The sequence below is a fragment of the Galeopterus variegatus genome, unplaced genomic scaffold (genome assembly GCF_000696425.1).
Source record: "Galeopterus variegatus unplaced genomic scaffold, G_variegatus-3.0.2 Scaffold729, whole genome shotgun sequence".
Classification (NCBI taxonomy): domain Eukaryota; kingdom Metazoa; phylum Chordata; class Mammalia; order Dermoptera; family Cynocephalidae; genus Galeopterus; species Galeopterus variegatus.
The window spans coordinates 123,004-138,785 of NW_007726840.1; the positions used below are offsets into that span (position 1 = coordinate 123,004).

Below are 15,782 nucleotides of genomic sequence, written 5' to 3' on the forward strand. Positions count from 1 at the left end.
GTCGCGCCCGCACCTCGCTCAGCCAGTGAGCGGCCGGTCTGTACGTGGGATCCGAACCCTCGGCGGGAGCGCCTCCGCGCTCCCAAGCGGCGCACTGTAGCAGTGCGCCCCCGGGCCGGCCCCAAAATTTTCTTATATCTGTGTATATATACAGATGAGGAAACAAAGAAACGAAAACATTTGTGATGAAAAGACAATTATGAATAAATTATAATTCCCATTTATTATTCTTAAGGTTGATTTAATAGTTTAAAAATATTTTTGAACAAGGGGAACATTATTAGATCCTAATTAAACATGATTCATTTTGGAATGTTTCTGATGACACAGTTTACATAAATAATCTACTGGTAATTTTGCTTAAAATTCACAGGAAGTCGGTTTTTCACACATACAACACAACTCAAAACTATATCTTCAATCTATCCAGACTGTTTTACTATTTTAATTATAAAACTAATAAATTAATGGAACTAATAATACTAAAATTAGATCAGAGTTGTTTAATTTGTGGCTACTGGGGAATGTTACTAAACACAAACAACAAAATCTATGCCAAAACAAGTCCCTAAAGGGGTATTTTTGCCATCCTTTCCCTTGGTCAAAGCTGACGTAAATAGCTTCAGAAATTAGCAATAGATTCTCAGGAAAAAAGGCCAAGGGAGTTAAAAGGACACAGGTGCTCTATACTATAGTAGTAATCATCTGCTCCCAGAGTGCTGCAAGGACCGCAGCAGTAGCAGCAGCAACCGTGGCTGCCGCAACACCTGCTCCCCAAGCCCAGAAGTGCCTTCAAGGTAATGCCACAGCAGGGGAAGGTGTATCCTTTGCAAATGTGCTTACTCTCGGACTTTCAGCTAAATTTCGAGGGTTCAAATGAAGGACAGGGTAATGGAAAAAATTAAATCCTGTGGAAATTTCACTGCATTCAACTATTTCACTGCATTCAACTGTTTCAATGGTCCTCTACCATGTATCAGTTCATTGGAGCTACTACTACTAACAAAGTTTCCTTCTTTACCTACATGTCTCTATTCCAGTTGAGTACTATGATTAAGGGATTGGGAAAGGGGGAGGGACATCTATCTGTGGAGTATTGAATTGGTATAGTACCAGGCCCTGCAAACATCCGACAAGTACGAGGGTACTTCAAAAAATTCATGGAAAGATTTGCATTATGTTTCAATTCTATTTTTCCATGAACCTTCTTTTTTTTTTTTGTCTTTTTTCGTGTCCAGCAACGGATCGCAACCCTCAGTGTCGCGCCCGTACTGGACCGGGACCGGCAACGGGATCGCAACCCTCGGTGTCGCTCCCGCACCTCGCTCAGCCAGTGAGCCAACGGTCTGTATGTGGGATCCGAACCCTCGGCGGGAGCGCCGCCACACTCCCAAGCGGCGCACTGTTGCAGTGCGCCACCAGGCCGACCCTCCATGAACCTTCTGAAGTACCCTCCTATCTCTCCTTTAATCCTCACAGTAATCCCATGAGTTTGTATACTGTTTGACATTCATTTTTAGAGATAAACACTCATTTAAGTATCTGGGTTGGCAAGGTAGCTGAACAAAAATGAAATCCAATTATCCAAAAGCTTTAAAAATCCAAGTTATGAATTAGCCTAAATCTGCTTATGAGTTCTGTTTTGTTTGGAGGGAGGGAGTAGAGTTTATGGCCTTTATATTTTTCATGACAAAATCTTGAAGATTTTAAAACCACACATGAAGAGATTACTTTTGTTCATGGGGGTCCATTATACTAATCACCTTACTTTTGTTTATGTTTAAAATTTTCTATAATAAAATAAAATAATCATTAAGGAAAAAATTACCTTAATCATATAGCTGACCCAAAAAGTAGCTCTTACCTAGAGTTAATTTCCCCTAGTGCCAAATAAAATTCAAATAAATCCAAATCCTCTAATTCACACAAATCTTAAGATTTCTAATACTTAAAACCAGAATGAAAAAGCCAAGTATGCCAAGTCAACAATAAAATAGAAAAGTAAGCCAACACCAAAACCAAAACATTTAACTTCCTCCCACCCACTCTCACATTCAGATACACACAGAGGCCGGCCTATGGCTCACTCGGTAGAGTGCGGTACTGATAACACCAAGGCCACGGGTTCGGATCCTATATATGGATGGCCGGTTTGCTCACTGGCTGAGCGTGGTGCTGACAGATACACACAGGCACAAACTGCATGCTGAAGGATTCCAATTTCCCCTTCCAGGTAATGCAACTGATAGGTGCTGGCCTAGCTTTTATTTAAAAATAAATAATCTTAGCAATAGAGGCAAAATTATTTCCACCTTCCATCCAATAGTATGAAGCACAAGAGACCATTTATGAATAACAGATTTAGTTTCCATACCATCCATACGAACTTCAATTTCAGAAAGTGTTTTTTCCTCCGTCCTCTTTAGAAGAAGCAAAAGAGACAATTTCTCATGTTCTAAGCAAAAACTACCTCTCAAAGCAGAGATCAGTGAGCATGTTCAAAGCATAAAGGTATGGCTTTTATCATAAATTTGAAAACAACATGAAAGCCATTATTAACCTAAATATTTTTCCAATTAAAAATTAAAAACAATGTTCATAGCAATATACTATTAAGAATTACCCAAATACTCAATTCTGAATCAATACTAATGGTTTCTTAGGTTTATCAACTTTTTTTTTTTTTTAATCTAGATTTCAGGTTTAGGTTCAAGACAAACCATCAATACATTCATTGTGACTTGCAATTTCAAAGCATTAACATATACATACTATATAAGATACAAAGCACTTTATTGTAACTTAAAAGGTTAAAATCCATCATGAATCCTAAATGCCTAAAAAACTCCCACTTGTCATTTGCCCACAAACTTGGCCCCCATATAGCCATCAAACGTCTGAGTGTGTTAGTCATGATTTATGTGAAACTGTGCTATGAATAATATAGTAGTCTTCCCTTATCCGCAGGGGATATGTTCCAAGACCCCCAATTGATGCCTGAAACTGCAGATGGTACTGAACCCTATATATACTATGTTTTTTCCTATAAATACATACCTATGATAAAGTTTAACTTATAAATTAGGCATAGTATGAGATTAATAAAATAACTAATAAAAAAATAGAACCATTATACAGGGCCGGCCCATGGCTCACTCGGGAGAGTGTGGTGCTGATAACACCAAGGCCACGGGTTCGGATCACATATAGGGATGGCCAGTTAGCTCACTGGGTGAGCATGGTGCTGACAATGCCAAGTCAAGGGTTAAGATCCCCTTACCGGTCATCTTTTGGGGGAAAAAAAAAAAAAGATAGAACCATTATAGCAATATACTGTAATAAAAGTAAAATAAGGGTTACTTGAACATAAGCATTGGGATACCAACAGTTCATCTGATAACCAAGATGGCTACTGAGTGACTAACAGGCAGGTGGTATATACAGCGTGGATACACTAAACAAAGGATGTTAGCAGAAAAGAGCGACACAATGAGAGTTCATCATGCTCCTCAAAAAAGCGTGCAATTTAAAACTTATGAATTGTTTATTTCTGGGATTTTCCATTTAATATTTTCAGACTGCAGAGGACTGCAGGTAACACATGCACACCGATAAGGATGAACTACTGTACTGACTATTAATCCAGGTGATTAAGGCAAGTATGCCAAGTCAACAATAAAATAGAAAAGTAAGCCAACACCAAAACCAAAACATTTAACTTCCTCCCACCCACTCTCACATTCAGATACACACAGAGGCCGGCCTATGGCTCACTCGGTAGAGTGCGGTGCTGATAACACCAAGGCCACGGGTTCGGATCACATATAGGGATTGCCAGTTAGCTCACTGGGTGAGCATGGTGCTGACAATGCCAAGTCAAGGGTTAAGATCCCCTTACCGGTCATCTTTTGGGGGAAAAAAAAAAAAGATAGAACCATTATAGCAATATACTGTAATAAAAGTAAAATAAGGGTTACTTGAACATAAGCATTGGGATACCAACAGTTCATCTGATAACCAAGATGGCTACTGAGTGACTAACAGGCAGGTGGTATATACAGCGTGGATACACTAAACAAAGGATGTTAGCAGAAAAGAGCGACACAATGAGAGTTCATCATGCTCCTCAAAAAAGCGTGCAATTTAAAACTTATGAATTGTTTATTTCTGGGATTTTCCATTTAATATTTTCAGACTGCAGAGGACTGCAGGTAACACATGCACACCGATAAGGATGAACTACTGTACTGACTATTAATCCAGGTGATTAAGGCAAGTATGCCAAGTCAACAATAAAATAGAAAAGTAAGCCAACACCAAAACCAAAACATTTAACTTCCTCCCACCCACTCTCACATTCAGATACACACAGAGGCCGGCCTATGGCTCACTCGGTAGAGTGCGGTGCTGATAACACCAAGGCCACGGGTTCGGATCACATATAGGGATTGCCAGTTAGCTCACTGGGTGAGCATGGTGCTGACAATGCCAAGTCAAGGGTTAAGATCCCCTTACCGGTCATCTTTTGGGGGAAAAAAAAAAAAGATAGAACCATTATAGCAATATACTGTAATAAAAGTAAAATAAGGGTTACTTGAACATAAGCATTGGGATACCAACAGTTCATCTGATAACCAAGATGGCTACTGAGTGACTAACAGGCAGGTGGTATATACAGCGTGGATACACTAAACAAAGGATGTTAGCAGAAAAGAGCGACACAATGAGAGTTCATCATGCTCCTCAAAAAAGCGTGCAATTTAAAACTTATGAATTGTTTATTTCTGGGATTTTCCATTTAATATTTTCAGACTGCAGAGGACTGCAGGTAACACATGCACACCGATAAGGATGAACTACTGTACTGACTATTAATCCAGTCCGCACCAAGGGTTGTGATCCCCTTACCGATCACGAAAAGACAAAAAAAAAAAAAAAAGACTTGAAATGTAAAACTACTAAGGGAAAATATAAAGGAAACACTTCAGGAACTAGGACTGGGCAAACACTTTACAAATAAGAGCCCAAAAGCCCAAGGAACAAAAGAAAAAATAAATAAATAAATAAATAAATGGGATTATATCAAACTAAAAAGCTTCTGCACAGCAAAGGAAACAATTGAGTGAAACAATAATCTACAGAATAGGAGAAAATACCTGCAAACTATACATCCATGAGGGATTAACATCCAGAATATTGTACAAAGAAATCAAGCAACTACACGGTAAAAAAACAAACAAACAAACAAACAAAAAACTCAATTAAAAAAAGGGCAAAGGAGGTGAATAGACATTTTTTGAAGGAAGACATACAAATGTCCAACAGGCACTTAAAACACAGCCTGACATCACTAAGCAGCAAGGAAATGCAAATTAAAACCACACTGAGATATCATCTCACCCCAGTTAGACTGGCTATAATCAAAAAAACAGAATAACAAATGCTGATAAGGATGTGGAGAGAAGGGAATGCTCTTACACTATTGGTAGGACTGTAAATTAGTACAACCACTATAGAAAACAGTATGGAGAGGGCCAGCCCGTGGCTCACTCAGGAGAGTGTGGTGCTGATAACACCAAGGCCACAGGTTCAGATCCCTATGTAGGGATTGGGCCAGTTAGCTCACTTGGGAGAGCGACAACACCAAGCCAACGGTTAAGGTCCCCTTACTGGTCATCTTTTAAAAAAAACCTTAATTGGGCCGGCCCGTGGCTCACTCAGGAGAGTGTGGTGCTGATAACACCAAGGCCATGGGTTCAGATCCCTATGTAGGGATTGGGCCAGTTAGCTCACTTGGGAGAGCGACAACACCAAGCCAACGGTTAAGGTCCCCTTACTGGTCATCTTTTAAAAAAAACCTTAATTGGGCCGGCCCGTGGCTCACTCAGGAGAAAACAGTATGGAGGTTTCTCAAACAAATATGGATAAATCTAGCATAGCATCCAGCAATCCCACTTCTAGGTATATACCCAAAGGAATAGAAATTATCATGTTGAAGTATACCTGCACTCCCATGTTCAATGCAGCTCTATTTACAATAGCCAAGATATGGAACCAACCCAAATGCCCATCAACAGACAGCTGGATAAGGAAAATGTGATATATATACATCATGGAATACTACTCTGCCTTAAAAAAGAATGAAATTCTGCCATTTGCAGCAACATGGATGAGCCTGGAGAAAATTGTATTAAGTGAAATAGCCAGTCACAGAGGGAAAGTACTGCACATCTTCACTCATAAGTAGGAGCTAAGAGAGAAAGAAAGAAGAAAAGAAAGACCACAGTGGTGTGCTGGACTTACAGAGGGAGAGATCACACCTAGGTTTAGTGGGCCTGGGGGGCTCAGGGATTAACTGGGTGGGGGACATGGGGAAAAATTGTAATTTGTGGTGATGGGCACGCTGATAGCATTGATCTGATCATCGTATCTCGGGCACAGGTGTAATGGTCAGCTTTGTACCTCATGAATATGCATAATCAATTTAAAAAAGAAGAAAAATTTTGGAAATAGTGATGACTGCATAACACTGTGAATGTAATTAATGCCACTGAAGCATACACTTAAATTACCAAAATACATGGTAAATTTTATATTATATTTTACCACCAAAAAACCCAACCAAACAAACAACAAAACTGTAAGAAAAAAAGTACAAAGTAGACTTGGGCAAAATGAATTCAGTCACTTCAAAATCAGTATTAATTCATTCTTTCCCCCAGAGTAAATGCAATCCAACAATGAAGAGGCTGGCTTGCTCAGACAATAGTTTTCTTCATTCATTTTATTAAATATTTAAGTGCATACAATATGTTAGGCACTATCCTAGGTACAAGAAAAATTACAATCCAGAAAACCTCCCTATCAATACTCCATATATTATGAGAATATGGATAAAATTATTTTTTCTAAAAAAGTTAAAAGATTACAATGCTTATTTTAAAATACACAGATTTAAAATAAATACATCATGAATCCTAAAGCCAGACTAATATCAAAACAAAAGGCTACTTTTGTTCTATCTGGTTAGACTTCCTGAAGTTGGCAATTTTGTCATTATTCTAAACAGGAATGAAGAATTTTTCCTTTTTTAATTATACAAACATGACCACAACACAGTATTTAGGAAAATACTATATTCAAACCTTCAGAATGACCTAATGATCTGAAAATATATACATCTTAATCATGAATATAATTTAGGCTTGGTGCCTAAAAGCAGAACTCCTCAAAATGGGATAATTAGTAGTTCTGTGAGGAAAAATATACTCCTGTTTTTCCATCTTTCCAAGTTTATGATTGTTCAACACATGAGAATTAAGCAAAATGTTTAAATGTCGGGCTGGCCTGGTGGCGCACTGCTACAGTGCGCCGCTTGGGAGCACGGTGGCGCTCCCGCCGAGGGTTCAGATCCCACATACAGACCAGTTCCCGCTCACTGGCTGAGCAAGGGGAGGGCGCGACACCGAGGGGTGCGATCCCGTTGCCAGACACGAAAAAGACAAAAAGGAAAAAAAAATGTTTAAATGTCTACTAATCATACTTTTAGGGCCACCAGGAAGGTGAAAAACGTTCTCCTTACTGTCATATATATGTCATACAGGGCCGGCCTATGGCTCACTTGGGAGTGTGTGGTGCTGATAACACCAAGGCCGCGGGTTCAGATCCCTATACAGGGATGGCCGGTTAGCTCAATTGGGAAGAGCGTGGTGCTGACAACACCAATTCAAGGGTTAAGATCCCCTTACCAGTCATCTTTAAGAAAAAAAAAAAGTCTTACAACTTTTTAATAAAAATCATAAGCAGTTGTGCTCACTAGTATGCCCTAGATTAAGTTTTAAAACACAACACTGTGCTTGCTTGTCTTTAAGAAAAAAAAAAAAGTCTTACAACTTTTTAATAAAAATCACAAGCAGTTGTGCTCACTAGTATGCCCTAGATTAAGTTTTAAAACACAACACTGTGCTTGCTTTCTTACAACCTACACTTTCCTGTACCTGATACTCCACAACGTTTTTCATCATCATAATTAGGCCACTAACCGCCTCAGAGAACTGTTCATAATTGATGACAGTAACTAAGGCACCTCAGAAACAATGACCAGGTTCCCTCTGGTCGCTGCCTAGTACCTGGATATCTCTGTAACCTGGAGGGGAGGAGGAACAATACCCAGAGTCTGCTTACTCAAGCTAACAAAAAGGAGGAAGAAAAGGGAGGAATTTGAGAACAGACAGCACTCATATTATTTAATGTGATTCCCATGCTTGGGAAAACACTGAATTCATGAGATCAGCAGGAGTCTGAATGATCCTCAGAATAAAGCCACCAAATAAAAGAATTAATGGATCGAAATGTAATATTCATTTTCATTTAACATCCAGCTACCTAGAGGATTGAGGTAATGAGTCCAAGGGCTCTATTTCATGCTTAAAAGCTGAAGTGTGAAGCTAGAGGAAAGGACTGACTTCAACAGATTAAAACTTAAAAGGATTACCCAGAGGACAAAAAAGGCTCCCAAAAAAGGGAAAAGAAAAAATGGCCTTAACATCCCAAGATATTCCCATAAAATTCTTTCAGTTTTTTTCCTTTGACCAAGACAATACAAATTTATTTTTTTTCTTTCTTTGTCACAATGATTTCAAAGATAGACTTCAGTATAGAAATTCCAAGTCATGAGCTCCCAGGCAAATGTCCTAAAGTAACAACACTGCACAGTGGGGACCTCTCCATTCACCCCAAAGAGTGAAACTGTGAAGTCTGATGATTACACACAAATATGTCACCATTCCTGCAGAACAGAGTCTGGGGCTCAGTACTTCACAAAAGGGAGGAGATGAAGTCAAGAAGAAATCTGAACTTTAAAAAATGGGGCATCTTTCCTTGACAGAAGAAGTCACACTATTCCTTTTACTTCAAAGTTCAACTCACACTTGCTCAGAATCATGTAACTTCAGATCTGAAAGGAACCCTAGAATCTATACTACAGTCCAGTTTTCTCAAGAGAACTCGAGAAAAAGTTTTTCGGAGGGAAAAATTTCATACCTAGTTAATGGTAAAGTCAGAGTGGAACCCAATCCTAACTCTCAGTTTAAAACTAGCATTAGACCAAGAGGACATCTCCTATGGTTATGCCTCGTAAATTCTTTTCACAACACCACCTTGAGAAAGGTAGCATCCCCTATTTGACAAATAAGAAAATTAAAAATAATTTGCCCACTCAGTCAGTGTTGATTGGACCCTAGGTCTGGATAATTTCTAAGGTAATGTTCACTTCTATGCTGTAGTCTTTACCATGGTCTATAGAGTCCTATTTGGCTGATCTCTCCTACCTTTCTGAGCTAATCCCTACCACTCTTCTCTCACTCACAAAAATCCAACCTTTACCCAAGCTCATTCCTGTCTTCACTTGTGCTGGGCACGCTCCACTCCCAAACCATCCCCCACCCCCAACCTGTGAGTGACCAGCTCTACCCCTTGTCAAATACTGCCTCTCAATGAAGCTTTTCCCTAATCACCCAATCTAGTACAGTCATTCCTACCTAATCACCCAATCTAATAGTCACTCCTACCACTATTTAAAATTATCTTGTATACGGCTGTCTCCCTAGCAGAATAAAAGCACCACAAGGGCAAGAACCTTCCCCTAGAATGAGAGCACCATGACGGCAGAAATGTTCTGCCTTAGTCACTTCTAGATTGATTACTTAATCCCAAAAGCATATCTGACAAGAGGAGGTGCCCCCAAAAACTACACATTTGTTGAATGAATGAACACCTCTCTACATTTCTCTCTCCTAGTCTGAACCCTCATCTCCTTAAGGGCAAGTATCACACAATTTAGCAATTGATTACATTTTGAATTCTATTTTTCTCTAATTGCTTCTTATGACTAATCTTGTCTTTTCAGCCACATTGTATGTGTCTCAGGGATATAGTAATAATTCTCAACTTTGAGCAAGTTAGTGACTCAACCTGGGTTTATATGATCATCTATAAAACAAAAGAAGCAGTCAAAAGTTTAGAATTCAAAGATCTCTCAGAGGTGGTAACACAGATACTCAAATGGTAGATTATTACTGACCCACAGATCTTAAATTCCTTTAATTTTCTCACAACTTTCTACAAAAACACACCTAGTGTTTGAAGCAGGTAGACCTTTATTTGGCTGTTACTAAAAACTGAAGAATAACTGTCCTTTCACTGAGAGTACACGTAGGCCTGCCTCTTTTCTTTCAACCTCACACCCAATCTGTTTGTCTCTGATTACCCTTTATCTTAACCAATGTTAACCTCCACTTTTCTGTTTCTTTGACAGGCCTCGCAGCATTACATTCCTTACTGCTTGCTTACTAAACTTTTTGCTTGCTTTATATGGTTGGATGTGCCCAGCAGAACTTCCGTGATCTAAAAAGCTGCAAAATTTCAGGAAGCAAGTAAGTCAGTAGAATTTTTGGCCTTCAACCGCTTTGAAATTTCTCCTCTCTCAAAGAGCTCTTGAGAGTCATGGCAACAAAGAGACCCTCCTTCCTGGTAATTATTATTCGCTGCTCCCACTAGCCTGTCCAGTTCAGGGGGTAAAAATGACAAGATTGGAACAGAATCACCTATTGGCTAGAATATTAATGTCCTGGGACAGTATCTGATACTGTTTGAATGGCTGCTTCCAAAGATTATCCAAGACTAGCATATTTTCACTATTAAGGAAAATTTCAACTCCAAACCCAAGACCTTGCTTCCAATATAGCAAAAACTCTGCAGAGAAGACATAAAACATCACCAAAGTCCTGGTCAAAAGCGGTTCTGTTCAGTTTTATAACTTCAACCTGTTCCTCAAATATGGATTCCTTAAGAAAGAATGCACATCTCTATACTTAAAGTAGTATGTAAGCGAGAGCATGGGGGGGGAGGGGATGGAAAAGAAGGTGTCTTTAACAGGATGAGGCTTTTTTATTTTCTAAAATAAAATAACCCACCACTTCCCCATATGGACTTCATTCTAGAAAAGCTCAGGAACTATGTGCACTGAGGAATTCAGAGGGCATTTTCATGTGAGGAACAAAAAAAGGGGGGGAGGGTAATTTTCAGACTATACTTGACTGGGGGAAATCTGAAAATTTTCTGTGGTTATTAGAAAAAGTTATATTTGATTATGTAAAACATGCATCTTCTCTAAAACCTTAGGTTCAATATTTGTACAGAATGTAAGTGAAATGAAATGAAACTTTCTATATAAAAAAAATTTCACTAGTTTTATTGATATGATTTTTTTAAAAACTCACTAAAAGTTTGATTAAGATGCAGTTCTAGTTTCCAAACAGCTTTGTTTTTTGAAAGTATCACAACAGATCAATCAAGTGACTTGCTCAAGGTCATGTAATTATATCACGTGGAATTAGAATTACTGGTCCCTGCCTTCCAAAACCAGGCATAAATAAAATTCTTCTTAGAACTTTTTAAGCAGGCCAAGGGCTGGCTGGTTAGCATGGTTGGTTAGAGCACAGCCTTGTAATGTCGAGTTCAAGGGTTTGGATCCCCCTACTGGCCAGCACCCCCCCCCCCAAAAAAAAACCAAGAAGGCCAAAATGGAAAAATCATTTCACATTTCCTTTCTTTGTAATCAAAAGGCAAGAGAAAAATTAATTTAAATGGGAGAAGAGAACTTTAATAAGTTTCATCAATGTATAAACTATTATTACCCCTAACCATGCACAGGTACCTCCCTCAAAATCCCTCCCTCAAAATCAGTAACTTTTAACAATTTACAAAGGTCAGGCCTCTGTGTAGCCCTGCCATATGATGGCACCATAAACTTATTAACATGTTTTAAAATCAGCACTTCATATGTATATTTATAAATAGCTCACTTCTGTTATCATTCAAATGACCTGGTCAGACTGGAATATGGAAACTGAGCCCTTAGATTTTTTCTTTTTAAGTTAAAGGGTCATAAATAAGTTCAAAGTTTTCTTCAGAACTCTGAAAGGAAAAGGGATATTTTAACACTGTCCATCAAACAAGTGATTAAATAAATAAGAATCATGCAGGCGGGGGTTGGGGGGAGAGGGTTGAAGGGGCAATCTATACATTTTTACATACAATACCAACTTCCTCTTCCTTTTTCAAATCCACCACTTCTCTCACACTTTCTGCCCCATCCTTTTAATTTCTACTCTTAAATTGCTGATATAAAACACTACTTCTGAATTAATAACCACAACATAACTTTCAGTGAAGCCATATTTTTAAAATATTAACTGGACTGGGATGGAGATATTACAGCAGCTAAGAACACTTTGTTGCAAACACACTATAGTCATATTTAGTAATTTTCGTCACACTCATTTTTCTAGGTTGGATGGTACCATTATCTCCATCTCACAGATGACCCTCAAGTTCAAGGGTCAAGAAAATTGCCCTTTGCTCTTACATTATGGTCACTGATATTAAAAACTAGCATTAGATCTCAAAAGTACTAAGTTAATGGTTAGGCTGAAATTTTCTCTGGGTTATATTATATATGAACAACTTTAAAACATTTATAACATGGGCCGAACCCGAGGCGCACTCGGGAGAGTGCGGCGCTAGGAGCGCAGCAGCGCTCCCGCCCCGGGTTGGGATCCTATATAGGGATGACCGGTGGGCTCACAGCGCTCACTGGCTGAGCACAGTGCGGCCGGTCTCAAAAAGGACAAAAAAAAAAAAAAACATTTATAACACGATTTTTCTTATTTCAAATTCAAGTCTACCTCTTTCTGAATATAATCTTGAAGCAATGATTTCTCTTCAGCCCTTAAGCACAATGTGGTCACAGGGTATTCAAAGCAAACCAAAAGCAAAGACTGGGAAAAATTAAACCTGGAAGGAAATAAGACTACATGTCTGACACTTTCCATTGTGCCAGAAAACAGATCTGTCATTATCTGGAAATGTATTAGACTGAACTATATGAAATTGATGATATACAACGTTTTCAACCTGCAAAAACAAATCTCATGTAGTTCAACCTAATATTATTTTCTAAGCTCATCTTAACAACTGTCTCAAATAAGGTCCTATATCCCAAGGCACATAACGCATTATGTCTCCAGATTGCCTCAACCTTTTGAGAAGATTTGCCACCCTGTCCAAAGCTAGACATTTGAAAAACTAAGTTCATTAACAGAAAAGCCAAGATAAGAAAAACTGCCAAACAGCTAAATGTAACCATGGTTATGTGAGCCTTAAAACTACTCCACATCCTTATTAGAATTCCCCTTTCTCACCAACAGCATTTGAATCCTAAGTAGATCTGCCTTTTAGAAGACTTACATATAAGGAGATACTAATGAAAATTTAAGTGCTTTGCATCTTTTCCAGCTATCAGTAAAAGAGGATTCTAAACATGTAGTAGCACTCTTTACACAGGGGTTCCACTAACCTAAAAATCTATTGAAGAATCTTAAGTTGATAAGTTCCATTTCTGTTGGAGAATCTGGCTTCTAACCTTTCTAATCAAAAGGGTGATTACCATCCCAGTGGGATGTATTTTTCCATTTAGATAGATTTGATTTACGGACCCAGAAGAAATACCTGACACTTTCACAAAGGAGGAAAAAAAAAGAGGTTTTGGCTCTAAGACTGCCTCTGGGTCCAAATCCATTATTTCACACCCATTTTTATTAGAGTCTAATATCCATAATGCTAATGATCTCTTTTCTCAATTAATTCCACTAATGAGTTATCTGTTCTTATTCTGCCAGAATTCCTATCCTTTACCATCTATCTACTCATCAAATCCATCAGGCCACATATTGTACCTTCCTAGAGGGATGTTTTTCCCTAGGATACTTTGTAAACTGTTAGGGCAATCTGATGTTGCCTGTTCTATCTTCCCAGACCTAGTTAATAGTACACAACAATATTAACCATCAAATGAAATATGTTTTAAAAAAATAATCAGGGGAGAATCTCCTGCTCTATCTGGAAATTTCTCTATTCAGCTAGTTCAATGTTGACAGGTCAACAGAGAATGGCACTAGTTACTACTACACTCCCTAAAAGGCATTTCCCTCAGCTAAACCATCAACCCTTTCCTAGCGTCCAAATAATACAGAAATTTTACAGCAGAATTTATTCTCCCTGCCCCACCCTCAACAGCAGCATCTTCTGATCATTTTCATCCTAAACTGAGGTTTTCTCTAAAACCCCATGTGATGCCAAGTCAGACAAATACCCCCTTCTGTATATTCACTTCTTTCCTGGAAGTTACATATAATAGCTGCTTTTACTTTATTTTGAAAACTATGCATGAGGTATAATGATAAGAGCTTTAAAGGTTAGTACCCCCATTTTACAGAGGAGAAAAGCTGAGGCTTAGTGACTTGCCCAAGGTCATACAGGGCAGGGACTGGAATCCAAGTCTGACCTCAATGTCTCTGCCCTTAACCCTCACGCTGTCTTTCCTTCTCATCTCTTCATGTCCTAAACGTCTGCTCCGAGGTCTTATAAATGCTCTGCTTGGGGAGGGTCCAGTTTCTCCAAAGGCTGTATTTCCTTTAAAAGATAAGCCTTGGAGAAGAATGAATGCCCATTCCATCTTTTCCCCATGCTACGCCTTCCACGTGGCACTATTCCCAAAGGCCCTTTCCCCTCCCTAGGGCCAATTTAAACTTCCCCTTTGTCCCCAAAACAGGCACCATCCGATACAGAAGAGCCACCTTTTACCCTCAAGGCTAGGCGAGGGCCGAAGTGGAAGAAAGAAGAGGGCAGACAGCACCCTTTCCCCAGGCCTTCGATCCAGGATACTGTGACTGAGGGCTGGGGGTCTGGGGACAGAGAGAAGGGAAGGGGGCGGAGGTGACAAGAGCGTGCCCTTGGTGGTAGGCAGGGTGGGCGGGGGGAGGGGATGGGAAGGAGGCGTGGGACACTCTGGGGGTTGGTAGCTTGAATAGTGGATGGACCTCAGTAAAAGGCAGGGGGGTACCACCCAGAGAGGAAAGGGATCAGGCCACTTGGAAGAAAACGTGTGCTGGGGAGGAGGACCTGGAGGTGGAGGTAACAGGGGATGGAGGGAAGAAAGGGCAGGAAGGGGGCTCACGGGAGCAGAAAACAGTGGTCACCGGGGAGGATGGATGGGAGCTGGGAAGGTGGGGCGCCTCGAGACCCGGGCGCAGGAGCTAGGCGAGGAGGGGCGGGCGGGCGCTGGGGTTCGGGGTGCGGGGAATGCCGGGAACGGGAGCTTGAGGAGACCCCGGGGGAGGGGAGGCGGGAGTTCTCGAGCCGAGTAGCGGGAAGCGGGGTTCCAGGGAGGCCAGAAAGGGAAAGGGGGGGTCCCAGCGCCAAGAGAAGGGCGTGTGTGAAGGCATCGCCGGGTTCGCGAGGGAATGGGGTCAGGAGGGCGAAGAGGGTGGGCCGGAGGCTCGCGGGGGAGGAAGTCGGGGTGCAGAGAGCGGGAATGTCCTGGAGTCCCCCGAGGGTCGGGCGTGGGTCCCCCCGTGGGCTGAGGTGGGGTCCCTGTAGTCTTCTGAGGGCCAAGTTCGGGTCGCCTCTGGGTCAGGAGTCTTCTGAGGGCCGGGGCCCCTCAGGGCGGCGCGAGGGTTCCCCGGCTCCCCTCAAGGCCAGGGCAGCAGCCCCTGGGATCCCAGGCCCCCTTCTTACCTATGCCGGGCGCCACATAGACGAAGTAGAGCAGCGAGGACGACAGCGAAAAGAAGAAGAGGGCGGCGAGCAGCGAGCGGCGCGGCAGCCGCAGCAGCCCCCGGCGGGCGCGCATGCTGCAGCCGGGCGGCCGCTTGAGGGCCGGG

At 40.8% G+C, this 15,782-nt stretch overlaps 1 protein-coding gene across 1 annotated transcript in view; it reads right to left on the reverse strand.

The window, feature by feature from the left end:
- The window catches only part of B4GALT5 (UDP-Gal:betaGlcNAc beta 1,4- galactosyltransferase, polypeptide 5), a 73,463-nt gene extending 57,712 nt beyond the window's left edge, over positions 1-15,751 (reverse strand). Inside the window, exon 1 of the mRNA XM_008571850.1 lies at positions 15,637-15,751. Coding sequence (XP_008570072.1) covers positions 15,637-15,751 — 115 coding nt within the window. The remainder of the gene's footprint in view (positions 1-15,636) is intronic.
- Between the last annotated feature and the right edge of the window lie 31 nt (positions 15,752-15,782).